Genomic DNA, 16,763 nt, shown 5'->3' with positions numbered 1-16,763 from the left:
AGAGTTAATCCTTAGGTTTACAAAGAGTTTTGAAAATATTGTTTTGGCTCATTGATTTAGTGAAGTGTTGGGGAAAATTTTACTGAGTAGTAGTTCGTGATTTGTTCACCTTTTGAGCCGGGTATTTTTCACGTAAAAATACTTGTGTTCTTTTCTTTCCGCATTTACTATTTTCGCAACAGTAGTATAAGGAACACTTAGAAGAACCAGGTCCTTCTATAATTGGTGCACGCAAAAATTGGACACTACACAAATTACCCTTCTTGTGTGGTATTGAAGAATAAAACATCAATTGGTATTAGAGCGGGTTATCCTTGAAGAGGCTAACACCTGAGGAGAAGATCAAGATGAGTGCACCACCTGAAAACTGGAAAGGCCAATCCACTACTAGGCCACCACTCTTTAATGGTGAGTACTGCTCTTGGTGAAAAAACAGGATGAGAGATCACATTATAGGAGAGGATTATAAGCTATGGGACATTGTCACCGATGGTCCACTGGCTACCTTGAAGATAAATGCCGAAGGAGTAGAGGTGCCAAAGACAAGAGCTGATTGCACTACTGAGGACTTGAAGAAATGGGAGAAGAACGCTAATGCCAAGGACTGGCTTGTTTGTGGACTTGGTCCAGATGAGTACATCAGAATCCAAAGTTGTTCCACTGCTAAGGAAATCTAGGATACTCTGTAAGTGGCTCATGAAGGAACACCTCAGGTGAAGAGATCCAGAGAAACTTTATTGTATTCTCAATATGAGAACTTTACTATGAAGGAAGGAGAAACCATTCGAGAGATATACACAAGGTTCACTACATTGACAAATGAACTAAAATCTCTTGGAAGGATTATTCCTGAAGAATATAGAGTCGAGAAGATAATGACAAGGGTCCTGCCTATTACTTGGGAAATCAAAATCACTGTCATTTAGGAATCAAAGAACATTGCCACTCTCCCACTGGATGAATTAATTGAAAATCTTACTGCCTATGAACTTAGGAGACAAAACATGAAAATGGATGTACCTAAGAAGGAAAGGAGTCTGGCACTCAGAATCACTGAAGGTTCTGATCTGGATGATGACGAAATGGCTATGATCACCAAGGACTTCAAAAAGTACCTGAGGAGAGGAAAGGGTCCTTCAAGAAGTGGAAGCTATAGTAAGTCAAAAGTTCTTGAGAAGCAAACCAATGATGGATGCTACAAGTTTGGAAAGACTGATCACCACATCAAGAACTGTCCTCAATGGGAAATTGAATGGAAGAAGGAAAGAGCTGAACGAAAGAACAGGAAGAAGGAACGAGTTTAACCCAACAAAAGCAAAGGATCAACCAAGGCTATGGTGGCTGCTTGGGGAGAAATCTCAGATGAAAGCTCAGATGATGATGGGGATGAACAAGCACTTATGGCCATTGGAGAATATGATGAAGAAACTAAGGTAAGTGTAATTCATTTCAAAGACAAGATTAAATTATTGTCTAAAGAAAGGTTATTTAAGTTACTTCTAGAACTAATTGATGAATATAAGGATGTAAACAATGAAAAAGAACAATTGTCTAAAGAATGTGTAATTTTGAAGGCTAAGTGCAAAAACCTGAAACTTACGGCTAGTGAGACTGTAAGTGAAAATACTGTATTGAAGTACCAGGTTCATGCACTTGACCCAACTGTTCTAGGACTTAGATCTGAAAATCTAAAACTGAAATTAGGAATAGGTAAAAAGACAATTGATCACACACAACTCACTCTAGAAGCAAATGTAGAAAAAATGAAAGATGAGTTGTATTAAAGGGATGAGCTGGTGAGAATCCTAAAGGAGGATCTAAGCAAGGTCAATCATGAGCTAGATAGAATTTGTAAATGGAACAGGTCCTCCGATGCACTTTCATGCTGCAGGAACACCATAGTAGCAACAGAAGAGGACTTGGCTTTGCGAATCTAGCACCTTAATGGGATCACAAAAGCAAGTACCTCACACTTCCTAAGAACAAGATTTGCACACACTGTGGTAAAATAGGTCACTATAAAAGTGAATGCACTGCACAAGAAAAGGTAAGTCAAAAGAACAAAGAATTTGTTCAAGGGAAGAATAGGCTACCAAGTTGGGTTAAAAAGAATTTGATTCATCCTTTTGCCTATACAAAGGGACCCAAACTAGTTTGGGTTCCTAAGACTAACCTCTAATTTCCTTTTGCAGGTCCAAGTGAAGGGGATCAGTCAAATGTGATACATGGATAGTGGCTGCTCAAAGCATATGACAGGAAACAAGAACCAGTTCCTTTCACTTGAGAACCTTAAAGGAGGTAATGTCTCCTTTGAAAATGGGAAGAAAGGTGAGATCATTGGGGTTGGAAAGGTAGGTAAGACTAATTCTCACTCTATTGAGAACGTCTACTTGATAGATGGACTGAAGTACAGTCTAAGAAGTGTATCACAATTGTGTGGTAGAGGTAACATGGTAGCATTCACCTCTACCAAATGTTTTGTGATTAATCTTACCATTGACAAGATTCTTTTGCAGGGAAAAAGAGCGAACAACATATATGTCGTAGATCTGTCCACCCTTTCAGAAAATGAACTCACTTGCTTAAGTGTGTTGGATAATGATCCCCTCCTTTGGCACAAGAGACTTGGACATGCTAGTCGAAGTCAACTAAATAAACTAGTCTCCAAGGACTTAGTGATTGGCATAAAATGGGTCTTCAGAAACAAACTTGATGAAAATGGAACAGTTACAGGAAACAAGGCAAGATGGGTGATTCAAGGATATAGTCAAGAGGAGGGCATAGACTATGATGAGACTTTTGCTCCTGTTGCAAGATTGGAAGCAATTAGACTCCTTATGGCCTTTGTTGCTTACATAGAATTCACTCTCCATCAGATGGATGTCAAGAGTGACTTCCTCAATGGCTAACTAAAGGAAAAAGTGTTTGTTAAGCAACCTTCGGGCTTTGAAAGCAAGAAATGCCCTGATCATGTGTACAAGCTTGACAAAAAACTTTATGGGCTAAAGCAAGCTCCAAGAGCATGGTATGAAAGATTATTAAAACAATTTCTTGAGCATGGCTACAAGAGAGGTAAAATTAACAATACATTATTCTTGAAAGAAAAGGGTAAAGGTCTCTTGGTAGTTCAGATATATGTTGATGATATAATTTTTGGAGCAACTACTGATAAGTTAAGTAAAAACTTTGCTAAACTAATGGGGAGTGAATTTGAAATGAGTATGATGGGTGAGCTTAATTTCTTTTTAGGATTACAAATTAAACAAAATTCAAATGGAATTATGATCCATCAGCAAATATATGTGAAAGAGTTTCTTAAAAGGTTTAAAATGGAAGATTCTAAAGAAATTGACACTCCTATTGCAACAGCCAAAAAATTAGATATAGATGAACCTGGTTCATCTGTTGATCAAAAGTTGTATAGGGGAATGCTTGGCTTTTTATTGTATCTCACTGCTAACAGACCTGACATTGTTTTCAGTGTGGTCCTTTGTGCTAGATTTCAGGCAAATCCAAAGGAGTCTCACTTGACTGCTGTCAAGAGGATCTTGAGATACCTAAAAGGCACCACTGACCTTTGTCTATGGTATCCAAAAGGTATTAATTTCAATCAAGTGGGATATGCTGATGCTAATTATGCAGGTTTTCTTGTGGACAGAAAGAGCACTTCAAGTTTGGCACATTTTCTTGGCTCGTGTCTTGTGTCTTGGGCCACCAAAAAGCAAAATTATGTGGCATTATCTACTGCTGAAGCTGCGTATGTTGTTATTGCCTCATGATGTTCTCAATTGTTATGGATCAAACAACAATTAATGGATTTTTGAATTGATGTAGGTTGTATCCCCATATTCTGTGATAACACTAGTTCAATTAGTATGGCCAAGAACCCGGTTCATCACAAGAGAACGAAGCACATAAATGTTAGGCATCACTTTTTAAGGGACAATTATGAAAAAGTTTTGATAACTGTGGAATTCTGTGCTACTAACAAGCAAATAGCTGACATCTTTACAAAATCTCTAAGTAGATATCACTTTGAAAGGAACATGTTAGAATTAGGGATGATTAAGATCACCTAAACGGAACCAGTTCTAACTCAAAAATTGGTTAGAAAAATTATGAATTTTTGTATATAATTAGATTAGATTTTGCTCAGTCTCATACTTTCATCAGTATACTCTTGTGCCATGTGCTAAAATGACTCATTAAATATCTAATGATATTATCTCTATTTTCATGGAAAATTCAGACTTACTCACGAGCTTTTTCAATGAAAAACCTGGTTCATCAAGATTACTCAGTACGTATTCTCCACTCTGCATATTTTGAAATAATTATATTTGGAATACGATCAAGAGGAGAGTCCCATTCAATCCTAAACCCCTCGATCTTATCAGTTATGAAGTGGACCAGTTTCATTCAACAGAGTCCAAACCACATTAAGTGCCTAGATTCTAGGGACACTCTTCAACGTCTTTTCAAACTAAATTCCAGTTGGATTAGATTTCTGCAAAGGCTGTCGTTACCTAATCAAACACTTCCACTTTAAATTGATTAGGCCTCAGTTGCTTTCTCACTTCTCAAGCCGTCAAGAAATTCTCTCTTCTCTCATCTTCCAAAACACACACAAACCTATTTTTCCCAAAATTTCCAAACACAGAAATAGCAAACCCTTCTGAGAATCCCTTATCACCACCCAAAGAAATCACACCCACACCATCTATCACACCTTCAACCACACCCATCTATAAGAAAATAAGAGTCAAGATGCTTGCTCGCAATGTTGTTGCGGGTAAAGAACAACCCTAGAAGAAGAACTCCAGAAATCTGATGAATCATTCAAGAATGCTACTGAGGGGGAAGAAACGGCTTCTTATGAAACAGAGAAGGTAACTTCTAGCTCTAAAGTTACTCCTCAAATTATTTCTGAGGTTGCTACCAATCTGGAGACTAGGTTTGTTCTGGTAGGAACTATGGCAAGTGTTGAAACTACTGAGTCTGGAAAGGTTGGTGGTAAAAATGAAAAGAGAAAAGAAAAAGAGTGAGGGTGCTCGAAGTGTTGTGAGGGGTATGGGAAAAGGAATGGTTAATTCTTCACCCACTCATGTTGGTTTAACTAAAGAATCATGTGTTATAGTAGTTTGGAGTAAGGAATCTGATGGAGAAAAGGAGAGTGTGAGAAAAACAGGGTGAAGTGGGTCTGGAGAAGCTGCTAAAGGGTTGGTCCGATTAGGGAAAAATGCTCAAGAACCTGTTCCATCTGAGCAGGAAACCCTCGTAGACCTACTAAAAAGGGTGACTAGCAGTTAGAATCCCAAAAAGAAAAGGAGTTCAGGAGTCGAAGTTCCTGGCACTGCTAGGGAAAACAAGAAGAGAAAGGCTGTATCTTCTGATCCTGTAGAGATTACTCCTACAAGAGAAAGAGCTACAAAGAGTCAGAAGAAGTAGAGTGAGGCTGAACTGGAAAAGGCCTTAGAAGAAAGTAAAAGAAAAGTTGCTGCTAAAGGAAAAAAGAAGGTGATTGAGCATGTTGAGGTTGTTGAAATTGATGAGATAGAACTGGTTCTTCAGGATGAAGAGGAGACAGAAGAAAGGGAGGTTGTGACTCCAAAGGTAAAGAAAGACAAGACTTCCTCAAAAAGGTTTGTTTCAAAAACAAAGCCTGCGGAGCCATCCTCTTTGGCTAAAATAACCAGGTCTGCATTGAAACCAAGAAAAGTAAAAATAGTGGAGGAAGAGGAATGGAGTGGAGATGAAGAAGATGAATCTGATGCTGAGAAGGACAAGATGGTCAATTTTGGGAAGAGAACTATCTTGAAAGGCAGACTCCTTAGAGACTTGGATGAGGAAGGTATGTTACTGCTGCTGGAGAAGTTACAATTGCAAGGTTGGAAAGACATAGTCCTTCAGATGGATTGAAGGCTGCCATTACTGAGATTGTGGAGTTCATTGCAAACTGTGAGATCAAAGATGGTAGGGTCACCACTGTGGTAAAGGGGGTGACAATGACTTTTGATGATAAAGAACTGGGAGAGATTTTAGGTATGCCTGGTGAAGGGTATAATGATTATAAGAAGCTCAAATGGCCAAGTCTAAAGAATCTCCCTATTGTCCTTGCCATTAGAAAGAAGTTTGGTGGCAATGAAGAGGAGCTTGAGCCCAAGGCTATTTACAAAAGTGAGATGAATCCACCCCACAAAGTGTTATTCGAATTTGTTAACAAATGTGTATTGCCAAGGCAGGAAAGGAGGCACATTGCCAAATTCATGGACCTGGTCCTTATAGAATGTTTGGACAGTGGGAGGCAAATCAATTTGTCTGGATTCATCATCCAGCTTCTTGATAGGGTTCTGAATGGCACCAAAACTCACGCCATATCCTATGGTTTTATTCTCATAACTGTACTTGCATACTATAAGGTATCCATAAAGAAATGGGAAGTTGGTACAAACAAGGATCATTTTGGGGCAAACACTCTAACTGCTTGTGACTATGAAGTCCAAATCACTCCCAAAGAACCTGGTTCATCCAAAAAGGTACCACTGAACAGCAAAGTACGAACTTTGGTGCAAGAAAGTGGGGCTAAGGATGTTGAGATTAATAGGTTGAAGAAGAGGTTAGCAGAGGTGGAGACTGAGAGAGATGCTCTCAGAGCTGAGCTGGCAAAATAAAAGGAGAAGAATGATGACATTCTTTAGAATATGCTAAAACTGCTCCAAGCCAAAAACCAAGAACCTGGTCCTTCCTAGCCTTAAGCCTCCTAGCCTAGTGTAGATCAACCACTGACCCAGTTCGGGATTTCTTTTGCTTCTTTTTCTCATAATCCAGTATTTTTATTTCTTTTTATGCTTTGTGGTAAGATCTTATCAATCAATGAAATTTAATATTTTAGCTCTAACTGTTTGTTGATATTTCTTAGATGGCTAATATCCTTAGATTGATCGATGATATTTGACTCCATAATTACATTTGAAGTAGCCCCAGTGGCGATGAGTAATTTCAATTAAAATCTGGTTATCTAACATTATTATGCAACTTTTCGATGATGCCAAAAAAGGGAATTAGGTTGTGCTTTTATTTTGGACTGTGATGTTTATAACCTAATGAACCTGGTCCTTGATGATAAGTGACTTTAAAAAGGTAAAATGTTCTAACATTTTGTTGATGTTAAGCTGAGTTGAAACATGGCCTATGCTTATGAAAAGAATAGAGTTTGTCATCATTAAAAGGGGGGGAATTTGTTGACCCAAGTGAAGTTTGTTTTGAAGATTGACAAAGGAACTCAGGCTTGAACCAGGTCCATCCCCTGTGTACACAGACACGGGCAGATTCGAGCATAAGGGATGCACGTGAAGGAGATAAACTTAACTTGTTATATCTGATATTTCATGATCAAAAAGGTTGCATAATTGATAAGGAGAAGGACTCCTTACTCAAAGAGAGAACTATCCAAGATAAGGGAGGAATTAGAAGTTGTGGATAACTAGAACTCTTCTACCAATGAAGAGTAGCATTAGAACTTTAGTTATTTCTTATTCTACTCTATAAATTGCAGGATGTTCTCATTCTACAGGTATGCACAAAAGCTGAAGATTAAACGTGAGTTGAGAGCAAAATAGCAAGGCATTTTGCAAACATTTTTTGTGTGATTCAAGTGTGCGAACCTGAAGCTACATGAACCAAATAGAAGAACCAGTTCCAACCGTCTGTCTTTTATTCTAGTTCAATAGTAGTAGGTGTTTTCAAATTATACCTTTCAACTTTATCTAGAAGCAATTATATTAGGTACTCTAAGTATTCAAGTTAGAGATAACTTGAAGTTGTCGCAACAGTTAGAGGCTGGTTGCCACAATGGGATTAGAGTTAATCCTTAGGTTTACAAAGAGTTTTGTAAATGCTGTTTTGGCTTATTGATTTAGTGAAGTGTTGGAGAAAATCCTACTGAGTAGTAGGTCGTGATTTTTTTACCTTTTGAGCCGGGTATTTTCCACGTAAAAATACTTGTGTTCTTTACTTTCCGCATTTTCTATTTCTGCAACAGTAGTATAAGGAACACTTAGAAGAATCAGGTCCTTCTATAATCAGTGCACGCGAAAATTGGACACCACATAAATTACCCCTCTTGTGTGGCATTGAAGTATAAAACATCATTGACACAAATAAATTAGGAACTTCTTTTATTACAAATATAATGACATATAGTACATATATATCATATTCTCCTTTCAACCGAAATAAACTAATTGAAAATAAAAATATAAGCATTCTAGAGAATTACAATACGTGTTTTCTTTTTTATTCCATTTTCTTTTTGTTTTTGCTTTTCAAGTTTTCATATTGTAATGGGATCAACTAGCACCTCAGAGATGATATCTCTCAAGTCATTTTTGGAAATAGTATAAGAATCTTCATCTTTGTATGAGAACTCCGACATCCTAGCAAGGTTGAGCACTGGCATGAGCAAAATCCTAGGTACAACTGTACGTTTTAGGCATTCTCGATTCAAATCCTTCCAACTATTATCCATTATTTTCCTAATCTCCACGTATGCGTCTTCCTTTGTGACGCCATATTCATTCAGGTAACATTCGACACCTGATATATCTCCTCCTTCTTGCTCTCTCTGCATATCCATAAGAGCGACAAGCATTAGACAAAAAATGGTATGAACCCGTAATTTTAGTCTAAACTTATTTGTGCAAAAACCATTAGAATTGCTGAAAATATTGAAGTGTGACCCCATAATTCAAACAAGGTGATGGGTTCAGCGGTTAAAACCTAAGTCTGCACCCACAAAATTGAAATTTCTGGATCTGCCTCTTAAGGCCTTGATCAACTATATATTAAGCTCGCACAATAACTTATATTGAACTCATAAGTACGACAAGGAATAAGCGTAGTATTTGTTGAACTAAAAACTACAAAACTTATTTCGTAATTATAATATACCTCATGTGATACAATATCATTTGATAATCTAACAATGATAGAAGAAGCAACCAAAATTAGAGGTTCACTTGCAAGCCAGTCGTGTGCCTCCTTCGTTGCTTCATTTCCAATGCCTAACCGGTCATTTTTATTTTTCACATACTGTTCCATTGTTGGGACGTTATTTCCATAATACCATTTGGCCTATTAAAAATATGCATTAATCAACTTTTTCATATGAAAGAATATAATTAAGAGCACAGACTCGTGAATTCTCATAAAAAATTTAATTCGGTAGATTATCTAAATAACTATTTGCTACAAATTAATTTACCTCAGCTATGGAATATTTAACTTGAAATGAGTTGTTTTCCTTTGCCAACTCTTTCTCAATTTCAATGTAAACATCTAGAAGAGCTAGGTAATAAAGCTTCATATATGACGGTAACTGTTCTGAAACATCGTCAATGTTGCACCTACATTTAAATATAGGTAAGATTTTTCATGAAATTTCTTATTTAGCGTACACATTACTACATGGGAAAATAAAAGCTAAGTTGTTAATGTTAAGAAAAGAAAAAAGAAATACCTTTCTATTGCATTTGTTAGGAGAGTTAGTTCGTCTATTGTTCCATAGGTATCATAGATATCATCAGCAATAGAAATGAAGCATAACACTTAGGTGTTCATGCTGTTTCTTTTCCCATTCATTGGCTCCCTGTGCGAGTAAATAAAGAGTATAACTTTTTTTTATATCTTTGTGCTCTAAATTATTTATTGTTGAGACACAATTATGTAAATAAAAGTGTTTACTCTAACAACAGTTCAAACTTTTAGACGAGATGGTTACAAACTTCAATATGGTATAAGAACAGTCAGAGATCGTGAGTTCATCTCACTGACACTCAATATCGGAAAAAATATTATGTGCTTGACCCATGAAAAAGAATTAAATCCGCACATGGGGGACATGTTGCGACACAATTAAATAAATAAAAACATGTTATTTCTAACAATTTAAAATTTTAGATGAGATGGTCACACACTTCGACATATACAAATAGATGATGGATCAATAGAACTGCTTCAACTGAAAATAAATGAACAAAGGCATCGCTAGTAGTGTGTTAAAAACAAGAAGAATATGCAAAACAAAAAAAAGAAAAAAAGAAAAGAAACGAGGTTCTTAAAATACAAATTTACCGAGAGATGAGCATAGGCAAGAAAATGGTCTCCCCAAACAGTAGGATGATGATTGCCACAGCGCCATGTAACCTCTGCCGCAACAAGTTTGAGGACACACTGGATTAGCTACTTCTCCAGCATTACCATCCATTTTTTCTCTAATCCAACCACGTAAATCTTGTCTTTTCTTATTTTTTAAAATTTATTATTTTTTCTCTTTTAAATATTTTTCCCTTCCATTGACACGATTCCCATACTATGTATGTATCTATGTATCTATCTATCTATCTATATTTATACTATTAAAAGCACAAAGTCTTTTAACAAAATATCGTTCGTCTTTTTTATCCTTTACAAGTACATTTTAAGTTGCATAAAATTGTAAATATAACTAAAGTTTATTTTTTACAAAATGATAAAAAGGAAAAAGAAGAAGAGAACAAGTGGAAAACTTTTTCTTCAATTAATATCCCTAACGAACAATGATTGATGTTGGCTTAAAGGAAAAAAAGAATAGAAAACTTATTACTATTTAATACCAGCATTAAAGTGAGATCAAAATTGTGTAGGTTCAAAAGGAAAAAAAAGGAAGAAGAGAGAATAATACGGAAACTACTATTTAATATCCTTATTAAAGAGCATTAAAAAAAGGTCGTCAATTTGCATTATTTTGCTTTGTTATTGTTGAAATTAAAGTTGTAAATAGTTGTACATTTCTGTATTTATGTAGTACGCTTCTAGAAGGTAGTTAGTTAAGAAGTTAGTTGTGTTAGTTAGGATAAATAGGTGATGTACAACTCATTTTCAGTCTACGACAACTAACGGAAAAATTGCTTCTCATTTCTCTGTCTCTCTCTATCGTCTCTTCTCCTCTTTCTCGCTCAAACTCACCAACGGCGAAAGCTAGGGCTAGATTTCAACATGGTATCAGAGCCATGGTTCTTCGCGACTGAGCAACGAGCATTTCATCCGATCAATTTCCTATGCTTTTCCCTTAGTTCACCTGCTCTTTGATCTCTACTTCTCTTCGTCTTCGATTTCCCCAAATCTGATTTTTTTCTGTCAATGCTCTGCTCAAATGACGCTTAATTCACCTCAAATTACAGTTGGATCTTCACATGCAATCAATCAGCAAATCGATTGTAACGATCCACTGTATATCCATCCCTCAGACACACCAGAGACGTCACTTGTTCCTCAAATACTAATTAAAACTGAAAATTACTCATTATGGAGACGATCTATGGAGGTGTCGCTCCTTGTGAAAAATAAACTCGGATTTGTTAATGGAACCTGCACTAGAGAGCAGTACGAGAAGAATGTCTTCCAATTGCGGCAGTGGGATCGCTATAATGCCATAGTGCAGTCGTGGATTCAAAGTTCTGTGGCTAAGGAACTCAGGAAAGAAATTGTGTACTCTTCACATGCACAGAAGGTTTGGAAGGCACGTAAAGTTTGTTTTGACAAAGTTAATGCTACTAAAGTGTACCATATGAATAGGAAAATCAGTTGCCTAACACAGGGCATTTCTAATGTATCAGTTTATTTCTCTAACCTCAATGACCTCTAGGATGAGTTTGAGTTGATAATACCTGAGCCATGTGACAGTGAGCAGTGTTTTAAAAGGTGTGAGCGTAAGGCGAGGCGTTTTACATATGCCTCAGCGAGGCGTAAGCCCCGAAGGACGGGGTGTAAGCCCCATATGTATTTAATTTATAATATTTTATAATATAATATAATTACAGTAAATATTTATAAACATGTAAAATTGCATAAAAATTAAAAAAACTATAAATATGTGAATATATATAGATGTGCTCCATACCCACAAAAACTAGTCAAAATAATCTATTATACGATACTTAGAAGCACAAGTAACTTGAGTCGAAAAGAATAAAGTTTTCTACATGGAGGAACAAAAAAGATGACTAACCTGCAGTTTGAACTTTGAACTTTGAACTTATTGCTATGAAGGAGAATGAAGTTCTCTTTGTATTTGTACAAAAACAAATTGAATATTTGTTACTTTTAGGAGATATTAGCAGACTAGCGGACAAGATAAAAATTTGGGAAAGACCATGATTTAGGCTTCAATCAATAAAAAATATCTTGACTTTTAAATTTAATACATTTCAATTCCTTTTTAAAACTTTTGAGTAATTACCAAGCTGAATTTTGAAAATTTGGGTATTGTATGAAGGACTTATTCAATAAATTTTATTTTAATTTGAAAACGTCTCTGGGGCTTACGCCTCAAATGCCCAGGTGTACGCCCCAAATTGCTGGGCATATGCCTCGAGACTTTTGCCCCACACCATCGCCTCAGGGCATTTTCGGTGCTCCTCGCTGTAACGACCCGACCGGTCGTTTTGATTATTTACGCTCCTTTCAACTATTTGAAGTCTTGAATAACTTCCTACGAGATATTATGACTTGTGTGAATTGTCGGTTTTGATTTTAAGGTATTTCGGAGTTAGCTTGGAAGGATGAATTTTCATGTTGGAAGCTTAAGTTGAAATAGTTGACCGGATATTGACTTATGAGTAAACGACCTCGGAATTAAATTTTGATGATTCCAATAGCTTTGTATGGTGATTTCTGACTTAGGAGCATGTCCGAAAAATTATTTGGAAGTCTGTAGTGGAATAAGACTTGAAATGCCGAAAATTTAATTTTGGGAAGTTTGACCAGGGGGTTGACTTTTTGATTTCGAGGTCGAAATCTGATTCTAGAAATTGGAATACCTTTGTTATGTCATTTATGACTTGTGTGCAAAATTTGAGGTCAGTCGGACGTGATTTGATAGGTTCCGGAATCGTTTGTAGAAACTAGAAATTTTAAAGTTCATTAGGCTTGAATTGGAAGTGGGTAATTCATGGTTTTAGCGTTGTTTGAGGTGATTTGAGGGTTCGACTAAGTCCGTATGATGGTTTAGGACTTGTTGGTATATTTGGTTGAGGTCCCGAGGGGTTCGGGTGAGTTTTGGATGGTTAACAGATTATTTTTGGCCTTGGTGGGATTGCAGATATCTGTTGCTGCATTTGTCGGATTTTCTCTTTCGTGTTCGCGAGTGGGCCCTCGCGTTCGCGAATAGGAATTTCAAGCTGGCAGGATTTACTCTTCGCATTCGCGATGGGGTCTCGCGTTTGTGAACAGGAGCTAGGTTATGCATCGCGTTCGCGTTTGGGTATCGCGTTCGCATAGGGAAAAATAGTGGGCATGGGTTTTTGCCTTCGCGTTCGCGAAGGGGTGCTCGCGTTCGCGAAGAAGGGCTCTCTAAAGCATCGCGTTCGCGAGCAGTGTCTCACGTTCGTGAAGAGCAAATGTTGGGCAGTATATTTTGTGCTTCGTGAACGCGAGGGACCTGTCGCGTTCGCGAAGAAAAGAGGTCTGGACAGAAAGTTTAAGTTTAGAAAATGGGACTTCATCCTATTTTTCATTTTTAATGATTTGGAGCTCGGATTGAGGCGATATTTGGGTGATTTTCAGAGAAAACAACGGGATAAGTGTTCTTAACTCAATATTGGTTAAATTACCCGAATCCATGGTTGTTTTTATCATTTAATTGGTGAATTAAGTTGGAAAAGTTTGAAAACCCTCTTAGTTTAAGTTGAGGATTTGAAGGTCGAGTTGTGGTTGGATTTGAGTAATTTTGGTATGGTTGGACTCGTGGTTGAATGAGGGTTCGGATTTTGTGAGTTTTATCAAATTCCGAGACGTGGACCCCATGAGTGATTTTTGGGGCGTAATTTTCAATTTTTGGAAAATATTTGTATTTTGATATGGAATTAATTCTTATAATTTTTGTGGACTGAATCAACTCTCATTGTGACTAGATTCTAGCCGTTTGGAAGTCAATAAGTGCATAATAGAATTTCTGGAGCATTGCTTAGCTTGCTCGACATTGAATTTTTCTTGTTCGAGGTAAGTAACTCTTCTAATCTTGGAGTTGAGGGTATGAACCCTGAATATATGTATTTCGTGAATTATTGGGAGGTGACGCACATGCTAGGTGACGGGCATGTGGGCGTGCACTATAGAATTGTGACATAATTGTTTCTGTAGAATTTTGTAGTTAAATGATCTTGGCATTTTCCATGCGTTTTATGAGTTAGAGAAATTAAGCTGAAAAACATATTAAAAATCATGATTGAGGCTATGTGCCAGTATTATTGGGACCCACAGAGGTCATATTGCTGTGAATTATTTGTTTTAAATTGAAAATTCATACTCAGTCATATTTATTTCATTGCATATCATAACTCAGTTTTATGACTCTATTTTGATGCATATAAATATTTTGGGCCGAATGCCCTGTTTTACTGAAATGTCCGAGAGGCTTGAGAGGTTTATGACTGAGTGAGGCCGAGGCCTGATTTGTGAGGATATTTATGGGATCAGACTGCATGCCGCAGCATGTTGCATATTTATGGGATCGGGCTGCACGCCGCAGCATGTTTGATATCGGCCGAGGGCCTGATTGTGAGGATGAGTGTGGATCGGGGCTGCCCGCCTGTAGCATACTTTATTATTATGGCACATGAGTTGTCCATGCAGATTATAGCGCTTGGGTTGTAGGAGCCCCTCCGTAGTATGTACACACCCCCAGTGAGCGCAGGTACCTACTGAGTGCGAGTGCTGAGTGACTGGGAGGCAAGAGTGATTGTGAGGTATGCCCGAGTGGCAAGAGTGACTATGAGGTATGCCCGAGTGGCAAGAGTGATTGTGAGGTATGCCCGAGTGGCACGAGTGACTGTGAGGTTTGCCCGATGGGCTATATATGAGTGATGTTCTACCCGATGGGTTGTTTATGATTTTATCACTGTGTTGCATCGCATTGGCATGCACACATGACATACAGGCATAGAGATGTATTTTTCCTCATGTTGTACAACATCACATCATTCATGATTTCTCACATATTTTGATAGATGGGCATAGTGATGCATTTGTTTTACACGAGTTATCCGGAAGGAAAATGAAATATATTATTTATTATTGAAAAGATTTTTGGAGAAATTTATTGTTTTCAAACTATTCATATTATTGGCAACTTCGGCAAACGATTTGGGTTTTCACTGATGTATTTGAAAGAAAGAACTACTATTTTTGAAATCATTATTTGGCTGAGTATTTTATCCCTGAGTTACTTCTGGTATTATTTGCTTTATATTGTTATGGATTGTTGTGGACTATGGGTTTTGGACCCGACCTAGGTGGAAGCTCGTCACTACTTTCAACCTACGGCTAGGTTTGTTACTTACTCAGTACATGGGGTCGGTTGTACTGATACTACACTTCTGCACATTGCGTGCAGATGTTGACTGTTGTTGTTGCTGTGCTCGATGGTTGCGGGATTTGAAGATGTACCTGCGTTCCTGTTGTAGTTGCCTCTTGTTCATGGTAGACTTAAATTTATAAAAGTTATGTTTATGTACTATTCAAACAGACTATGTATTTATTTCATTTTCGCTTTGGATACTCTATTATTAGAAGCTCATGATTTGTACTACCAGTTCTTGGGAAATGTCTAAGGTTAAGATAATTATTTACTTAAATTTCTTTAATAACTGTTATTGGAATTGGATAGTTGAAAGTTGGCTTACCTAGCGGGTTGGGTTAGGTGCCATCACGACTAGTTGGATTTTGGGTCGTGACAAGGTGGTATCAGAGCCCTAGGTTCATAGGTTCTACAAGTCATGAGCAAGTGTCTAGTAGAGTCTTGCGGATTGGTATGATGATGTCTATACTTATCATCGAGAGGCTACAGGGCATTTAGGATATATACTTCCCATATTTCTTTCCTTATCGTGCGAGATTGATTCAGCTTGAGACATAACTCTTTGAATTCCTTCCACATATTCGTATGCGCATATGAGCGCTCGGTATTAGCTGTGTATCGCCGACTTATGATTTTAGGGATGATGTGCGATATGTGTATTCTATGTTTGTTGATGGGAAAGTCTGGAGGACTTGAGGCCATGGTTAGACCGTAGTTTAAGCTCGGTAGCTTCAGTTATAACTTGTACATTTGGACTCATATGTCAGGTAATGTCCCTGCGAGTGGAATTTGTGGCTCGATGAGCAATGAAATGTCCTTGTTATGAGTACGATGTAACTGCGAGATGTGTTAAGACGATTTGAATGTGATGAGAAGCGTTACTGTGATATGTAAAAGTAGGCCATTGGGTGCTTGATTTTTGTTTTGATGTGACATATAGTCTCGAGTGTGAATGTTTTGAAGGATCTTTCATGATTGTTAAATTTTGGGACAAATTAAATTCTCATGTCTGGTTAGTGAGTTTGGACTCAGATAGACTAAGTGATTGCATAGTAATTGTGACTACGAAAGGGTATATCAAGATACCAATTTGAGGTTAAGCAGGTGGGTTATCTCCTGCAGAGTAATCTACGTAGGTGTGTTCCTTATAATGTTAAGTTGAGAGTTTCTTTTCTACCAGCGGAGGGTATGTGTTGAGATTTGAATTTGAATCTGGTTGAGAAAGTTGAATTGACTGTCAAGAGAAATAAACGCATGCTTAGCGGATGATTGAGGTATTTTATGGTTAGTGTTGCACGAGCTTGAGAAACATTTTCGCTGAACTCACTGTAGTATCATGGCAGTAATACGGTATGGGTGTTGTGATTTA

At 37.4% G+C, this 16,763-nt stretch overlaps 3 protein-coding genes across 3 annotated transcripts; 2 read left to right on the top strand and 1 right to left on the bottom strand.

Moving 5' to 3' along the window:
* The first annotated feature begins 1,010 nt into the window (after positions 1-1,010).
* On the top strand, positions 1,011-2,909 carry LOC138895299 (uncharacterized). The gene is made up of 3 exons (XM_070179976.1): positions 1,011-1,298; positions 1,575-1,754; positions 2,517-2,909. Exons 1-3 carry the CDS (start codon positions 1,011-1,013, stop codon positions 2,907-2,909), a joined length of 861 nt encoding a protein of 286 aa, XP_070036077.1.
* A 5,423-nt stretch (positions 2,910-8,332) lies between these two features.
* Positions 8,333-9,364, bottom strand: LOC138895298 (sesquiterpene synthase 15-like). Its single transcript, XM_070179975.1, has 3 exons — positions 9,263-9,364; positions 8,950-9,132; positions 8,333-8,623 (listed from the first exon to the last, which is right to left on the bottom strand). The coding sequence occupies exons 1-3, from the start codon at positions 9,362-9,364 to the stop codon at positions 8,333-8,335; spliced, it is 576 nt and encodes a 191-aa protein (XP_070036076.1).
* A 1,827-nt stretch (positions 9,365-11,191) lies between these two features.
* On the top strand, positions 11,192-11,683 carry LOC138895297 (uncharacterized). Its single transcript, XM_070179974.1, has one exon. The coding sequence runs from the start codon at positions 11,192-11,194 to the stop codon at positions 11,681-11,683; it is 492 nt and encodes a 163-aa protein (XP_070036075.1).
* Positions 11,684-16,763: the final 5,080 nt, after the last annotated feature.

This window comes from Nicotiana tomentosiformis, chromosome 7 (assembly GCF_000390325.3).
Source record: "Nicotiana tomentosiformis chromosome 7, ASM39032v3, whole genome shotgun sequence".
NCBI classification, from domain to species: Eukaryota; Viridiplantae; Streptophyta; class Magnoliopsida; order Solanales; family Solanaceae; genus Nicotiana; species Nicotiana tomentosiformis.
Note: the sequence above shows the minus strand (reverse complement) of the source record. Positions and strands in the feature narration are given on the sequence as shown.

Coding starts and splice junctions, on each gene's coding strand:
- LOC138895299 (XM_070179976.1), top strand. CDS start 1,011: ATGGATGTACCTAAGAAGGAAAGGAGTCTGGCACTCAGAATCACTGAA. Junction 1,299..1,574: donor AGAACAGGAAGAAGGAACGA/GTTTAACCCAAC, acceptor GTAATTTTGAAG/GCTAAGTGCAAAAACCTGAA. Junction 1,755..2,516: donor AACTCACTCTAGAAGCAAAT/GTAGAAAAAATG, acceptor ATTCTTTTGCAG/GGAAAAAGAGCGAACAACAT.
- LOC138895298 (XM_070179975.1), bottom strand. CDS start 9,364: ATGAAGCTTTATTACCTAGCTCTTCTAGATGTTTACATTGAAATTGAG. Junction 9,133..9,262: donor TTAAATATTCCATAGCTGAG/GTAAATTAATTT, acceptor TATTTTTAATAG/GCCAAATGGTATTATGGAAA. Junction 8,624..8,949: donor ATGATATTGTATCACATGAG/GTATATTATAAT, acceptor ATGGATATGCAG/AGAGAGCAAGAAGGAGGAGA.
- LOC138895297 (XM_070179974.1), top strand. CDS start 11,192: ATGACGCTTAATTCACCTCAAATTACAGTTGGATCTTCACATGCAATC.